The following is a 16,680-nucleotide window of genomic DNA, read 5'->3' on the forward strand; positions in this document are numbered from 1 at the left end:
ACAGTCACAAAAAGATAAACACAGTTGGCACTAATCCAAGGTAATGTGTCCAGCAGAACAAATGCAAGAGAAGAGATGCTTGGGAGAGATGGTGAGTTCTGAAGCAGACATGGACTGGAGGAACTTTTAAAAGAGTAGATGGCAAAAGGAAAAATGAGGCTGAAAGGAGTTTGAGAGTTAAATAAACATGTGTGCTGAATTTATGATCCAGAGAATTCTTTTGATGTGTGGCAAAAAAATAGTTGGAAACTAGTACTTTTTTTGGAGTGTATTCAGAGCTTTGAATGTATTTTGTTCGTTTTGCAGGCACAGTGATTACAAAGTGGTTTCTCCTGCATTGCGGGCAGTAGGCAATATTGTCACTGGAGATGACATACAGACACAGGTATGCCACTGAGTGGCTCTAAAATGTATTGTTAAATTACATTATTCCTATCATATCAGTTGGGGAGAAGATGTGACTACAAAGCAGTGTTGGTGTTGTGAGGTGACAAGTGATATTAAGATTTTTAAAAATTAATATTACCAAATTGATTTTAAATGTACAGTAAATCTCATTCTAATTCTTTGAATTTCTTTCTGTGCTAGAATACTTCTCTATTCTCATCTGCCAATATTAGAGAGAACTTGGTAATAAATTGCAAAGGGAATATTCATTATAGGAATCATTTTTTTTAGATAAAGCCTCATTAGTGGTGTTTTCACTCCTTGTAAAGAGGGATCCTTAAAATACCTCATATTCCCATATCAGGCGTAATTAAAAATAAGTACATCTAGATTCAGTAGTTTCCACCCCTCCTTTGGGCTTCCTCTCAATTGGTATCGGAGCTGGAATCTTCCTACCTCACTAAGTCTTTGTGGTGATACTCCTTGGCTGAGGCCATGCACAAGAACTCATTCTAGAAACCCTGAAATCATGGGCCTAAATGCAGCCACAATGTATCGCTGTTGTACAAAAAGACAGTCTTCCAGCTCTCAGCTTGCTGTTATCCTTTGACAAGCAGACAGCATATTCTCACATGTGGGTGATATCATCCTCAGAGATTGGCACGGACAGTGCCAAAGTGCATTAAGCTTTTGAAGCTTCTAGACTGCCCGTACCATGAATGCACAACTGCCTTCCTGGCCAACGTCAGCTCACAGTTCCTCAGTTTTTCGTTCTCCATGGAGCAAAGAAGTTTGGTTAGACTTTCTGACTACATTGCCTTCCTCTTGAATGTTTTTTTGTCTCTTTTTTTTTGACCTATGGTATAAATTTTATTTTCTTTTGTCTCATTTTCTTATTTAAAAAAATATATATTTTTAGTGCAATAGGTGAGACATTCTAGTCCAGGTGTGGGCAACGAGGGCCGCAATCCAGTTGGGTTTTCAGGATTTACCCAATGAATATGCTTGAGATCTATTTGCATGCACTGCCTCCCATTGTATGCAAACGGATCTCATACATATTCATTGGGGAAATCCTAAAAACCCGACTGGATTGCTGCCCTCGTTGCCCACCCCTGTTCTAGACAGCAGGGCTGTTTCCCCCATAACCACATGCTGCTGCAGAAGGAATCCACTCCAGATTTTTCACTCTGCCTCTGTTGTACTTCAGTGGGCTCGCCAGCTCCACTTTCAGAGATCCAGTGGAAGGTCAATCAATGGGACACTGTATTACCTGGATACAAATTATATCGCAAGGACAGAGTAGATCAAATTGGGGGAGGGTTGCGCTACATGTTAAAGAGGAAATTGAATCAAATAAAATAAATATTCTGTAGAACATAGATAGCAGTGTGGAATCCATATGGATAGAAATTCCATGTGTGAAGGGAAGGAATATAAAGGTAGAGCTATACTATCATCCCCGGGACAAAATGAGCAGACAGATAAGAAATGTTTTCAGAGATTAGGAAAGCTGGAAAAGTGGGCAACAGTATAATAATGGGTGATTTTAATTACCACGCTTTATTCTGGAGAATGAGTCAATTTACAATACCATTTATCCTTTTCTAACTCGTTTATAGACTACCTTTTACAGCTAGAATCCCTAGCCCAGGGGTAGGCAATTCCGGTCCTCGAGAACTGGAGCCAGGTCAGGTTTTCAGGATATCCACAATGAATATGTATGAGATGGATTTGCATGCACTGCCTCCTTGAGATGCAAATCTATCTCATGCATATTTATTGTGGATATCCTGAAAACCTGACCTGGCTCCGGCTCTTGAGGACTGGAATTGCCTACCCCTGCCCTAGCCCAATGACACTACTGTCTCTTTAAACTTTCAATCACAAGCACACATCCACCTACAGAATCAGCAATAATAATATTGGGAGAAAAAAGGCCTCAGATCAGCTTCATGGGCCAAAAAAACCTCCCAATAGTTCTTTTCAAAACTTTCATGATTCTGCCTAGGCACAAAAGCCTAAATAATCATTTAAAGTCATGATACTCTCAAAGTTCAAGAATATATACAATAGCACTTCACAAGTTATCCACTGCACCACCAAACAGTAAAGGATATTAAAGTTCACTTAGCTGCTGTAATGATGAGCCATGCTCTGTCGATCATTCAGCGAGTCTTTCCCCTGAGCCACAAGCCAATTCTTCAAAAACACCTGCAGAGATCCTACAGGGTCATCCCCGTTTTGCCCCTCTAGCTTCATCAGGAATCTTCTGCATCTCAAATTCAAAAAACTGCTTCACCATCAGATCAACAAACTGAATGACTCCGGATTCCTGAATCACCAGGCAGAAGTACTTCCTTTTGCTATGCCTTTCCCATTCATCCATAGTTAGCCAATCATGCACTTTCCACACAGCAGTCTCTCAGTTGGCTATTCAAATTGTGCTTAAAAAGACACTAACAATCCCATATGGGTATTCAAACCCTGTGGGTAATTAATTCTTATCTCTCTCACTTGCTATGCAGCAATTCTTCAGTCAGTCATTCAAATATTATTTATAACTTGCTTATCATTACAGCAGCTATGTGAACTTTAATATCCATTATTGTTGCTTGGTGGTGCAGAGGAAAACCTGTGCGACCCAAGATGATAAAGGGGATGGAACTCCTCTCATATGAGGAAAGACTAAAATGGTTAGGGCTCTTCAGCGTGGAAAAAAGAAAAAGAAGGCTGCTTTGGTTCTCAAAAATATTAGCTGAGAAAGACATAGGGGAAACATGGAATGTTGCTACTCCTTGGGTTTTGGCCAGGTACTAGTGATTTGCATTGGCCACCGTGAGGATGGGCTACTGGGATTGATGGACAATTGGTCTGACCCAGTAAGGCTATTCTTATGTTCTTTCCTTCTGAACGCGTGCCTGCAGGAGTGTTTGCTCTGCTCTCCCCATTTTATTATTTTTAACTCTATATAATTTCAACCCCTTTTTGGGTAATTTAGTGCTTGGAGCAATTTTGAAGCTCTGCCTTCTTGAGAATTCAGACTTAGGTCTGTAGCTGATAGACCGATCAACTGGATACCTGTTAGCCAGCCTGCATAGTTTTCTCTGGAGCTCAGGGCCATCCCTGAGGTGGTCTCACCTACTGTTAATCAGGGGTTGAGCACAGGCTGTTAGGCGCCCTTAGGAGGCTTGGCGTGTCTCACAAGGTGCCGGCTGCTTTGTTGCACCTCTGCCTATCCTGGTGCATATCAGTTGGTCTGCAGGGGTGGAGGTGTAGTCAGACATAGGAGTCTAACTGGCAGCTCGAAGATCAGCTTTGCACAAGTGTTCCCAGCATTGTGGCAGTAAATTTTCTCATCCAACTGCTGAGAAAGAGCTGAAAGCAGGTTGCAGCACAGATTCTGGCAGGGCACAGCGAGTACACAAGCTGACAGCCTGTGAGAGACATCAAGGAAGGTTGGAAAAGTGGGGTTTTGAGTGTTTCTGGATTTTCCCCTTCCTGAAAAATCCTAAAATTGCCATTTTTACAGTTTTGGAAGCGTGAAAAATTATTGCAGTTTTGGCGTGTATTTTTTGCCAGTGGCCATCTTGGATTTTTAACGATATTTTTTTTTTAAAGTTTCCTGCTCCTTCAAAACTTCAAATTTTGCTTGGAAACCTGCTGGGATAGAGTTCTTAGGTTCTCCTCATGTAGATTATTCTCAGGATTGTGCAAATTTAGTTCTTTTAGAGCTTCCTTGTACCACATGCCATGTGGTGCAGCTGTGTGTCTGTGTGTGGGGGGGGGGGGGGTGCGGGGGGCTACATCATCCAACTTAGCTTCTCCCCTGCTGAAGCAGGTGACCAAATGCTCAGCTAGCTTGGTGGGGCTTGGCACAGTTGGTACTTCTATCAGCCAGGCTGTAGACTAATGCAAGTCATCTAAGGGTGACTTACGCCCCAGGAGCTGGATGCTTTTTCTAAATTTATGAAACTTTTGTGGTCAGAGTTTCAGAACACGTGTTCTCCCCCTTAGCAGTCTCATTCCACCTCCGTGGTGTCTTAGTGGTGTGGTGCCTTTGGGCACGTCCTCACCTCAGCTTGCTGTGGCTTTTGCGCTACCTGATCCTGATCTGGGGTACCCAGATGATGATGTTTCCCTTACTAATACCTTGTTTGCAGGTACAATGTTGGAAATCAGGGACTGTGTGCTGGATCTGCAGATCCATCTGGGGTATTGGATCCTGTGGATGATCCTACTGTCCTGCGCTTATTTAAGTTCGCGGCTCTGCCAAGCCTTATTTCTGAGTTGCTGTAGGAATTGAATTTAGTCACTCAGCCAGCTCTGTCCACTTCTTCCTCCTGGATATGTGGTGTGCGCTTGCAGTCAGCTACCTTTCCCTGGCACCCTGGTATGAGTTTTCTTGTCTCGGAGCAGTTTGACTCTCCGGAGGGTTATCTGAAAATTACTAGAGCTATGTCCCGCTTTTGTATCCTGTGGCACAGGAGTGTCAGCCGTTTTTGGGTCAGCCCAGGGTGAATTCTTTGGTGGTATTGTTGACTAAATGTACCTCTCACCCCAGTAAGGTATGTTAAGACGTGCAGCATAGCTGGGTGGATGTAGTCCTCAGGAAACCTTTTGATGCAGCTACTTAAGTATCAAGACTTCCTCGGCGATGTATTTTGTGGCTCGCGCCTGGAGAGTGAGGCAGTGGATCCCCCTCCTCAACTTCTGATGGTTGAGACAGATTATATGGCTGATGCATTGTATGGCCTCATGAAAGTTTTGGCAAAAGTGTTAGCATACTCCATCTCTGCCCGTAGAATGCTCTGTGTTTGACAATGGGTGGTGATTCCATTTCCAAGGCTACATTGGCTAGGCTGCCTTTTTAAGGGGCAGTTGTTTGGCAAAGGTCTGAATGACCTTATGGATTCTGTGATTGGCCACTGCCTTAAGACTCTGCCTGATAGTAGACCCAGACTCTCCACGATTCTGGTTGCTCTAATTTTCGTGGCTCACAGTGTTCTTGACCATATGCAAATGCCACATTGCATAGATTTTTTTTTTCAGGGCTCCTGATGACAATATACTGGCTACAGGCATTCCCAGTCTCCCACCTCCCATTCTGCACCCTCTGCCAGAAAAGCTCAATGATGTCAGGCCAAGGTATGCCCCTCTGTGGATAGGGGGCCAGTAGTCAGCGTGTGTTCCTGCCTGGATACGCATTACGTCCAACCAGTGGGTCTTGGACATTATTCGGTTGGGTTACAAGCTGGAATTTGCTTGACCTCTGACAAATTGGTTCATGAACTCTCCTTCAGGGCACCCGGACAAAGCACTTAGGGTTCAAGCTACTATTCAGCACTTGCTGGATATTCAAGCTATAGAGCCAGTTCTGCCCAATCCCTCGGGTTCAGACAGGTACTCCTTATACTTTATTATGCCAAAGAAAGGCTCAGAAGATTGGAGGCCTATTCTGGATCTTCAGCACGTGAATGTGGCTCTCAAGATTCCCCGATTCTGAATACTAAAACTAGCAAATTGTCTACTATTCTGAAATATCACCTTTTAATTAAGTGCGTAAGATGTGCATGGAGACAGTTCTGGAGACACTTCTATCTCCATCTTCATTCTTCACACTATCTGCCTTTTTGTGGCAAGGCTGATTTCCTACCTGGGTGTACTGAGACAGGTTTCATGGCTGGATCACTGCTGATTGACCTTATTGGACCATGCATTGGAGGCAGATTAATTTAAATGATTGCCTTATTCTGATTTACAGAATATTTAACATTTACCATTTAGAGATTGGTATTCTTATCGCCAACTTCAGCATTATGCGTGTTCACTTTCAAAAACCAATGCTTCAGGTATTGTTGACCCTGATTTTGTAGCTTATTTCTATTCTGCTTTTATCCAAAGCGATTACAAGTATTACATACATATTAAAATACTTGACAAATCACAACATATAAAAAAATCTTTCATAAAACTACATTGGACAACACATTTTTCCAAATAAGAATTGCCGTTGCTGGGTCAAACCAGTGGTCCATCATGCCCAGCAGTCCGTTCACGCAGTGGCCCTCTGGTCAAAGACCAGTGCCCTAACTGAGACTAGCCCTATCAGCGTACGTACTTATTTAGCAGGAACTTGTCTAACTTTGTCTTGAATCCCTGGAGGGTGTTTTCTTCTATGACAGACTCCGGAAGAGCGTTCCAGTTTTCTACCACTCTCTGGGTGAAGAAGAACTTTCTTACGTTTGTATGGAATCTATCCCCTTTTAACTTGAGAGATTGCCCTCTCATTCTCTTTATCTTGGAGAGGGTGAACAACCTGTCCTTATCTACTAAGTCTATCCCCTTCAGTACCTTGAATGTTTTGATCATGTCCTCTCTCAGTCTGCTCTGTTCGAGGGAGAAGAGACCCAGTTTCTCTAATCTTTCGCTGTACGGCAGCTCCTCCAACCCCTTAACCATCTTCGTCGCTCTTCTCTGGACCCTTTCGAGTAGTACCGTGTCCTTCTTTATGTAAGGCGACCAGTGCTGTACGCTGTACTCCAGGTGAGTGCGCACCATGGTCCAGTACAGCGGCATGATAACCTTCTCTAATGTGTTCATGATCCTCTTCTTTATCATTCCTAGCTTCTGTTTGCCCTTTTTGCCACCGCACATTGCGCGGACGGCTTCGTCGACTTGTCGATCAGAACTTCCAAGTCCCTTTCCTGGGAGGTCTCTCCAAGTACTGCCCCGGACATCCTGTATTCGTGCATATGATTTTTGTTACCAACATGCATCACTTTACACTTGTCCACGTTTAACTTCATCTGCTATGTTGATGCCCATTCCTTGAGCCTGATTATGTCACGTTGCAGATCTTCGCAATCCCCCTGCGTCTTCACTACTCTGAATAACTTCGTATCGTCCTTAAAACACACTGGTGATTATGATAGACTGCTTCAAAATAAACACAAATATAATTTCCCACTGTATCATGTAGGAATTTTGAGAAACACGATGATATCTTTAATTGACTATAACATGCTTTAATGCACAAAGTTTCTGATACACTGTGATAGGTCGCCATGGCTAAAAGTGTTTCCCTGCTGATTTTCATTCGTACTCAGTGTCTGATGTATCTTGTTGCAGTGTCCAACAATAGTTAGCCAGCATTGATGGATTCCAGTTGCCCTGATATCTTTCTTTCAATACTGGCAGTCTCCTGGTAAAACTTTTCGCCATGTTCGTCACAGACTTGTTCCCGGCAAATCTTGGTGCAGTCAGTGTGAATGTAGAAAGTGTATCTTCAGTGACATGTTGCATTTCATGATTTTGTAAGCTCTAAGAAGTTTGTCAATCAGTTGAATATAGTTTAGTGCTCTGGAATTGCCAAGAAAATTCTCAACGACATCCTTGAATTCTTTCCAGGCGATTTTCTCTGGCCCGACTAACAGATCTTCAGATTTCTCATCACTGATGTCTGATCTGTGGATCGACAAAAATGCCTTCCTTAATCTTGGTGTCAGTTATTCATGGAAACATCTGTCTTAGATTTAAAAAATCTTTTGCCTTTCTTCATCGCTTTTACAAAATTTTTCATCAGTCCAAATTTTTTGTGAAGAGGAGGCAAAAATCTTTGTCGGGTCAACAAGTGGTTCATATATCACATTTTTCTATCCTGGAACCAAATTCTCATGGAGTGGCCAGTTCTTTTGAAATAAATGCAACTCTTTAGCATTGCTGTCCTGTTCTCAAATAAAACAGTGCTTGGTATATCCAAGCTGAATTCCAAGTAGTAAAGCTACTACTTTAAGATCATGGCAGATGTTCCAGTTGTACTTTGTGTACTGGATATGCTTTAACAGCAGTTCCATGTTTTCATATGTTTTTCATGTGTGCAGCATAGCCAATAGGTATTGACAGGTAGACATTACCATTGTGTAACTAAACAACCTTGAGACTTAGCACATAAATCTATAAAAAGTCACCACTCCTATGGGTCTTGCATACAAAGCTGTGAACAATCCTTCAATGTCAGTGCAGGTACAGAGGTTTTCAACATGTGCAAGAAATTGTAAAAATATACATTTTGTTAAAATAGTATGTGATACATAATTTTAAATGTGATTATTGTGATCAGCAGCCAAAAATCTGTAAGATACACCCAAAAGTGTTGAAGCAAAATCTTTGTTGTCCAGTGCTATCAAAGACATTTCAAAAGCACTATAAAAAAAAGATAAAAAGTCTATACTTAAATGAAAGCTGTGCGCTTAAGTAGCATATTTTTGTCTGATAGAAAAGATTTTTCAACATTTACTTAAATTGATGCAAACCTTTCTGTTGTGAAAGGTACACTGGCAGCCTATTCCATTCTGATGGTCCAGCACATGAAAATACACTTTTTCTTATACAGTAGTTCATAGTGCAAACATTTCTGAGTAGGGACAACCGATCCAGACTGAGCTGAGGAGCGGAGCATTCTTGAATGTATTAAGGCACCAAACAGTCTTGCAAGGACTTGGGTGACATTCGATTGAGGCTCAAATAAACCATCAATAGCAGTTTATACTTGACACTAAACTCCATAGATAACCAATTATTATTATAAAGTGTTTTGTAACATTCTTAAATCTATTAACCCCCACATTACATGATTTTTGGTCTTTACTGGCTATCACCGAGGGGTTTAGTTAATCATTTCTATCAGGGCCTAATCAAACCTCAGAAACTATCCCCTGCACAAGACCTTAGCTTTATGGATTACAGATGTTAGCTACTATGGCATTGAGAAATTTTTGCTCAGTATTCATTTTGTATCATACCTGGTGGAGAGTATCCAGTTGCAAGATTGTCATAAGTTTCTCTTACATGTATATCCATCCTTCTAAGGCAAAAAAGATGGGCTTCCCTTCAGATGGGGCCTATTTAAAATGTCTTTTCTGATGCTACTTATAAGTATTGATTTGGGAGTGTGTTCTGGTTCAACAATTTTAGACTAAGGTGTGTGCCCATTTGAGCATCATTTATCACATCTTGGACACTAACTCTGCCATTTGTTTGTTAGATAGTGCTCTGAATATAACTGATGGTACCAAAGCCACTATACTTTTTCTGCGTAAATCTAGTCAGTGCAAAACTTTGTCTCCTGCAGTGGCTATCTGCTACTCCACCAACATTGACTCAGTGGAGGAATCACATGTATGAACTACTGTGGATGGAGAAATCTGTGTTTAAAGCACAGTGTACCAAAAACAATTCATACAATTATGGACACCCTTCATAGATACTCTTGCTTTTCGAGTACACTCTTGTTGAGTGATTTGGATGTTTACATTATGTTATCATATCTTCTCTATTTAGACCTACAGTTCTTGTTAGAAAAGGTTGAGGGTCTGGGGAGTTATTTATAGATTTTGGAGAAATTTATTTGGGATATCTCAGGGGTGGGTATGGGGAAGCTTCATGGGATTTTCTAATGTATGCTTTTGTTCACATGTTCTGATGTTGAAATATCAATAAAGATATTCTCAAATAAATCTTTGAGGCAATGCCCCCACCACTCGTGCACGGGTGCCTGATGCATGGGACCAACAGTCTATTGTTTTCTGCGGAGCAGAGCTTTTTCAATTTCTCCTCAGCATGTCAGGTGTTTTGCCTTTTTTGGTACACCTTTTCTTAAATTTTTTTAACTCAATTTTGTTTGGCTAATTTTTTTTCAAATTTGCAGTTTTTAGGCCTATTGGGCCCTTTAGCCTTTTTTCCCCCCAGGACCATTGACTATTTTCAGTATACCCGCTACTAGAGCTCCCCAGGCCAGTGAAACGTTTGACATTGCATTAGCTGTTTTTCCCTCCATGCCAGAAGGCACTGAGTGGCTTTAAAAAATGTACTCTATGCAATAGGATCATTTTCAGGCTCTGACCTCCATAACTAGTATATTCAGTGCTTGGGTCCTAAGCACTGGGACATTTGCTGTGAACTCTGCTCATAGAAAAGAGGTCACTTAAAACCCACATAATCCAATGTGACAAACTTTTTGGGTCTGCATTGATATTAAGTATGGCAGGGACTCTTCCCCAGATGCAGAACTTGTATCAATGTTGGCATGAGCCAACGGGTGCACCAATGCTGCATCGGATTTGTTACCGCATCAGTGGAGGGATTCCATGGCCTTATTTTGTGCATTGAGGGACCAGACATGCAAGAAAGCTAAGAAGCATCACTGCATGGTATGGTTTAATATTAAGGGAGAACAGTCCCAGTTTCTTGAGTCATTCCTCATATTCCAAGTTCTCCATACCATTTATTAGCTTCGTTGCTCGTCTCTGCACCCTCTCCAGCATTTTTATATCCTTCTTTAGGTTGGGAGACCAATGTTGGACACAGTATTCCAAGTGTGGTCTGACCATTGCCCTATAAAGCAGAATTATAACTTTCTTCGATCTGCTTGTGATTCCTTTCTTTATCATGCCTAATATTCTGTTTGCTTTCTTTGCCGCTGCCGCACATTGTGCCGACGGCTTCAGGGTCCTATCTATCAGTACACTCAGGTCCCTTTCTTGTTCGCTCTTACCCAGAGTTGCACCTTCTATACTCGTGTTCCTTGTTCTTACTGCCTAAATGCATTACTTTGCACTTTTCCACATTAAACTTCATCTGTCATTTCTCCGCCCATTTCTCTAATTGACACAAGTCACTCTGGAGTACCTCGCTATCCTGCGATCTGATTGCCTGACATAGCTTTGTGTCGTCAGCAAACTTCATGATCCCACTGGATGTTCCTTCTTCTAGGTAAATTGGAGAGTTGATAGTCCAGTTTTGCTACCTCTGTGGCTAGAAGGCCATCGTACAGTGGGTTTTTTTTTTGTTTGACGTCTCTGATTGGGGGATGCGTGAATGGTTTGTGGGTTCTCCTATGTCTGGTTGAGGTAGTTTGGATTAGGCAGTTGTTTAGGTAGGCTGGGCTGTCTCCGTTTAAGGCAGTAGAATTTGAATTGTACTCTTGCTTGTATTGGGAGCCAATGTGAGTTGAGGTATGCCGCAATGATGTGGTCGTGCTTCCTCAGTGAATAGATAAGTCTTAGTGCTGTGTTTTGAACTGTTTGTAGTTGTTTTATCATGGTTGCGGGGCAGGGGAGATGGAGTATGTTGCAGTAGTCTAGAAGACCTAGGACTAGGGACTGGACAAAGAGCTGGAATTGTATTCTGTCAAAGAATTTTCAAACTTGCCTCAAGTTTCTCATGACCACAAATGATTTTTGTATTGTTTTGTTGATTTTCTACCAGAGCCATGTAAACTGAAATTCTGTTATGTCCCTTCTGGATTCCATACAGTAGGTGTTCAATCTCAGCCCACAGTTCTGGGAGTTGCAGAAATCTAACACCTTTCTGAGCATAGGCTCCTCCTCCTTAGACTGAGAGTTAGAAACGTATCCAGTTTCAATTTCTGCAAACAATCTGGGCAGAAGTCTTTGCAGTTGCTCTTCTTCTTTTCTTATTTTTTTATCACTTAAAGTTTGTTTTCTTTGGTGGCTTCAGTGCCTTGAGACCCCTTCCAGAGGTCCCCTGTTGAAGAAAAGGACACAGTCCGCAGAGCCAGATTGCTACTTCACAGAGAAATTCTGATGGATCTATGGAATCCGTCTGATGTGTGCCACCCTTCTTCAACTTGGGGTATCTTCCCCTGAGAGTTCGCTTGCCCGCTAACCTTGTCAATGGTTTTAAGCGCAGGCTGAATGCATTTGAAGGGAAACCCCACCCCCCAGATTTCAAGGTGCAGGCTGCTTTTCCTGCCCCCAACTGTGTGGCAAGGATCCATGGGAGCGGAGGTCACATTTGGTGTCCGGCTGACTGGCAGTCCAAAGATCTTCAAGCTGGTTCATTTGGAGCTGTTTCTGAGGCAAAAATTCATTTTCTCCATTTAGCTGCTGTGTAAAACTGCTGACCGGCTTGGCACTGTAGAACTATGAGTAACTCCATTATTTCCTACATAGGAACATGGAGGGTGGCTTCAATGTTTTAAAAATTGTTTTACACAGTTTCTGAGGATAGGTTTCAGGTCCCACTCCTCCCCAGACCCCAAATCACTATTTTTTATTTTTGTTTTTTTGTTTATTTTTGCTGTTTTTGGCGCATATTCATGGTGGCAATCATCTTGGATTTAAAAACCATCTTTTTTTTCTAACCTTTAATTTCTGCCTCAAAACCCCTCAATTTGATACAAACTTGTTTAGGATGGATTGGGGGGCCAGATCAGAGACCGTATATTGTGTACTGTAGCGCTCTGGGGGAGGGGGCGGGAGCTTCTGACTTCACTTCCTCTAGGTATTCTAGGGCTGGGGAGCCTGCCTGGGTCTGTGCCTTCAGGAAAAAATTTTGCACAGAGGCTGTTCTGAAGTCTAAACTAAACCTTAAGTTTATATACCACATCCTCTCCATTATTATAGAGCTCGACACGGTTAACAAGAGCTTAATATAAAGAAGGAACAGCATAGTGGAGGTTGGAGGTTGAGTATAGAGGGGAAGAAAGCATTATATTTTTGCAAATAGCCTAGTTTTCAGATGCTTTCGGAATAGTTGGAAGGAGCCCACCTGCGTTCCAAGTTTGGGGACATTTTTGGCATGGCACATGTGCCTCAACAGAGCCCTGCCATGGTTGCAGGGTGTGACTTTTCACCAGATTTTATTTGGCTTCTTTGGTAGGGTATTTTTCATACCCTACTTGTTTGACGCAGCCGGTGGGTGTGTCAGGCCTTTCTTGGCCTGTTGCGCCAGTGACAGAGCTTCCTGTTTGGGAGCCAACTAGTCTGGTTGTGGCAGATATTGATTGCAGTAGTTGCCATGCAGATTTTTATGCCTCTTCTGTCTCCTGACACCGCTTCTATTTTGGATCCGGCTAATACCCTTGCTGGAACTAGTCCCCTTGGCCATCCTGAGAGTACGGTTTTGCGTGACCCTCCTGTCAATAGATTTTTAAGCATGGTTCTGTCCTTTTTCCTGCTGCTGTTCTGTAAGAGCTCCAATTGGATTCGTCACCTTCCACTTCTCAGACTTTGGTCATGTTCTACTGTGATATCTTCCTTTTTTTTTCATCCCATCTACAGCGTCTTGATATGGTTACAGATCCATGGGATATCCCTGGAAAGCTTTTTCCGGCCTTTTAAGGCTGTCTAAACTTTATCCACTGTCACCTGATTTTCAGCAGGTTAATGAACGACCTAAGGTGGATTCAGCCGAGCGCAGGTTATCCGGCACACAGCCCTCCCTAGTGATGGGGGAGCGATGCTTAAGGATTCTTAGGATCAAAGGGTAGACATGTTGAAAAAGCCTTTTGACATGGCGTCTTTTGATATCAAATGGTGGCAGCCACTTCCTTTACGGCATGAGCTTGTCTTCCGGTTTGCACAGTGTGTCCTCTATGGAGGTATATGCCTGTCCTCCACTGGTGATGGATGGTGTGGATTATTTGGTGGATGCACTTTATGATCTCTTTCAAGTTCTTAGTAAGGTCTCTGCTTCTGCACTGTCTGCATGCTGGACTTTTTGATCTGTAATTGGGCTGGGGACAATGCTTCAAAGGCCACTTTAAGCTGAAATTCTTTCAAGAGCCAGCTTCCATTTGGTAAAGGTCTGGATGACCTCATCACCAGTGTTGCTGAGCACCACCCTAAATCTCTCCCTGTGGACAAATCTCGCTGGTAATTTTCATTCCTCATGCATGTTTCATCAGGGATCTGTGGGATCATCTTCCCAAAGAGATTCCCAGGGCTTTCACCCTTGTTACAACAGTTCTAATTCCATGTATCCTCAGGCCTCGGGTTCCTGAGCAGCAGCTGCGCCTAAAAAGACCCAATGATGCCAGGGGTCAGGAGAGGCTTCCTTATATTGGAGGATGACTTTCTCAGTTTCTTCAAGAGTGGTTTCACATTTCTTTGGATCCATGGGTGCAGGACATCATTCAGGAGGGGCACAAAATAGTCTTCTTTTGCCTGCCTCCGAATTTGTTTCTGAACTGTCCAGCAGGTCAGTTGGTCAAGGAGTTCAGGGTCTATGATACTCTGCAACATCTGTTAGACATCAGTGTGATAGAATCCATTCCAGAACCTGAATCGGGCTTAGGCAGATGCTTCTTATATTTCATCATGCCAAAGTCAGGCTTGGAGGATTGGAGACTTGGAGACCCATTTTGGATCTAAAGTTGTTCAGCTGCAGATTTTTCTTTTCCGCATGGAGACTGTGCACAGTTATACCTGCTGTCTTTCCAGGAGAGTTTTTGGTGTCCTTGGATCTCACAAAGGCTTTCTCCATATTCCATTCTACCCGGAGCATTGTAGGTTTCTGTGTTTCCATGTTCTCTAACAGCATTTCTAGTTCACAGCCCTGCCCTTTGGCCTTGCAACAGCACCCTATGCTTTCTTCAAGGTGATGGTAATTGTGGCGGCTTCTCTCCACCGGCAGGGGGTCCAGATACTTGGCCTGTGCGGTGCCGGGGGGGAGTGCATGAGGGGGGGGGAATCGCATTTGTTGGTGGGGGTCCTCGGCCGTTTTTTGACAGGTCTGCTTGTCTTTTCATTTTTTTTTTTATGAGGCAGGTATTTTGTGTGTGTAACCCCCGCAAAATATCTGTGTCATGGGAAAAAAATGAATAAAAAAAAGACAGGCAGGCCTGTCGGTAACTCAGTTACCGACAGGTCTGTAGCAGTCGGGTTTGCCAATAGTAAAACCTGATTCAAAATAGCCAAGCAATTGTTAGTGAATCAATCACTTGGCTATTTTGCATGGTGTTTTACTAATTTGCATGGGAGGATCGGGATCGGATCGCTATAGGCGTTAGTGAATAGTGCAGGAGGGAAATCTGGTTACAAAGGGGTTGCAAACTGATCGGTAAACAATCGGTTTGCTTTGTGAATCTAGTCCTAAGCTTCCAAACCAAATTATTTTGGTGGGTTGTTTTTTGTTTTGTTTTGTTTTGTTTTTAGTTTCAGAGAGCTGGAACTGGTCTATCTATCTACTGATATATTTTCCTTCAGGTTACGTATCATGACTTCCTAACTAATTGGTGTAAGTAAGAAAATTCCATCCGCATATTAAAAATAAAATGTAATAACTAATTCTTGTACAATCCCTCTGGAGGCTGAACTTGTGGGTTCTTGTATGTCTGATAGCTTCTGCTGTAGGGTTGCTAAAACTTGGTCCCTCCCCTTTGGGCTACCTGCCTGGGAGCTTCCTGTTATGCTCAGTCTTGATCCTGAAGCTTCTCTGCATGGTTGAAATCAGTCTATTTTGCTCGTGATTTGTTTTCAATTCATAGTCTTTTTTTTAATTTATTTTGCGGGTTTGCCCACGTGCTGCGGATCAACTCTGCAAGTGATCCTTCGGCGGAAAATCGCAGACATCTTAAATTTTGTCTGCTTCTGGAGGGTGCTCTGTAAGCTTAACCTGCAGTAAGCCTTCTGGACAGCCTGCAGATTGGATCTGGTTTCCAGGATCGGGATCCATATCTCCCCTGGTTTGTCCGCAAAGGGTAGAGCACAGGCTGCTGCGGTTCTTTGGAGGTACGCCAGGATCGGAACTGGACCGCATGTCTTCCCTAATTTCTATGAGAGGTCCTGATGGTCGTGATCTGTGGTGATAGGGAAGGTGAGGCGGTCAGAAGACTTGAAAAATCCAGTTTAATCAGCTCCTGAGGTACTGATCTCCTTGCTTGTACTATATATTATCCCAGGACAAGCAGGCAGCATATTCTTGACTGATGGGTGACGGCACCGACGGAGCCCCGGTACGGACAATTTTAGAGTGATTGCACTCTAAGAACTTTAGAAAGTTCTAGCTAGGCCGCACCGCGCGTGCGCGAGTGCCTTCCCGCCCGACAGAGGCGCGCGGTCCCCAGTTTTCTTAATTCCGCGGAGCTAAGAAGACGCGTGTTTCCAACGGCTGTTGGAAGTTTTTTCCTGTTCACTTGCCTTCCCGCTCGCGCGTATTTTTCTCTTCATTTTATTTCTTTCTTGTTCTTTTACCGTTTGTAAAAAAAAAAAAAAAAAATTGTTTTATTTTTTTTTCACTTTTTATTGACTACCCCGGCGGGGCCTGTTGGCACCATCGAAGCCTCCGGCTTCGATTTTGCTACAGCGGTTTTTCCCTGCATGCCCCCGTCACCGGGTTTCAAAAAGTGTCAGCGGTGTGCGCGCCCTATATCTCTCTCCGACCCGCACAAGTGGTGCCTTCAGTGTCTGGGTCCGGACCATAGGGCTGACACCTGCACCCGCTGTAGTTCTTTACAAAAAAGAACTTTAAAAAACCGACAAATTCAAC

The 16,680-nt window shown here is 43.0% G+C and overlaps 1 protein-coding gene across 2 annotated transcripts in view; it reads left to right on the top strand.

Annotated features, from left to right (window-relative positions):
• KPNA1 (karyopherin subunit alpha 1) overlaps window positions 1-16,680 on the top strand; it is a 307,265-nt gene that overhangs the window by 195,062 nt on the left and 95,523 nt on the right. For both annotated transcript variants that reach the window (XR_004539338.1, XM_033943492.1), the window contains exon 10: window positions 307-385. Coding sequence is in view for 1 of the 2 variants with exons in the window: in XM_033943492.1 (XP_033799383.1) it covers window positions 307-385 (79 nt within the window). In the remaining variant the exon portion in view is untranslated. The remainder of the gene's footprint in view (window positions 1-306; window positions 386-16,680) is intronic.

The sequence above is a fragment of the Geotrypetes seraphini genome, chromosome 4 (genome assembly GCF_902459505.1).
Source record: "Geotrypetes seraphini chromosome 4, aGeoSer1.1, whole genome shotgun sequence".
In the NCBI taxonomy this organism is placed as follows: Eukaryota; Metazoa; Chordata; class Amphibia; order Gymnophiona; family Dermophiidae; genus Geotrypetes; species Geotrypetes seraphini.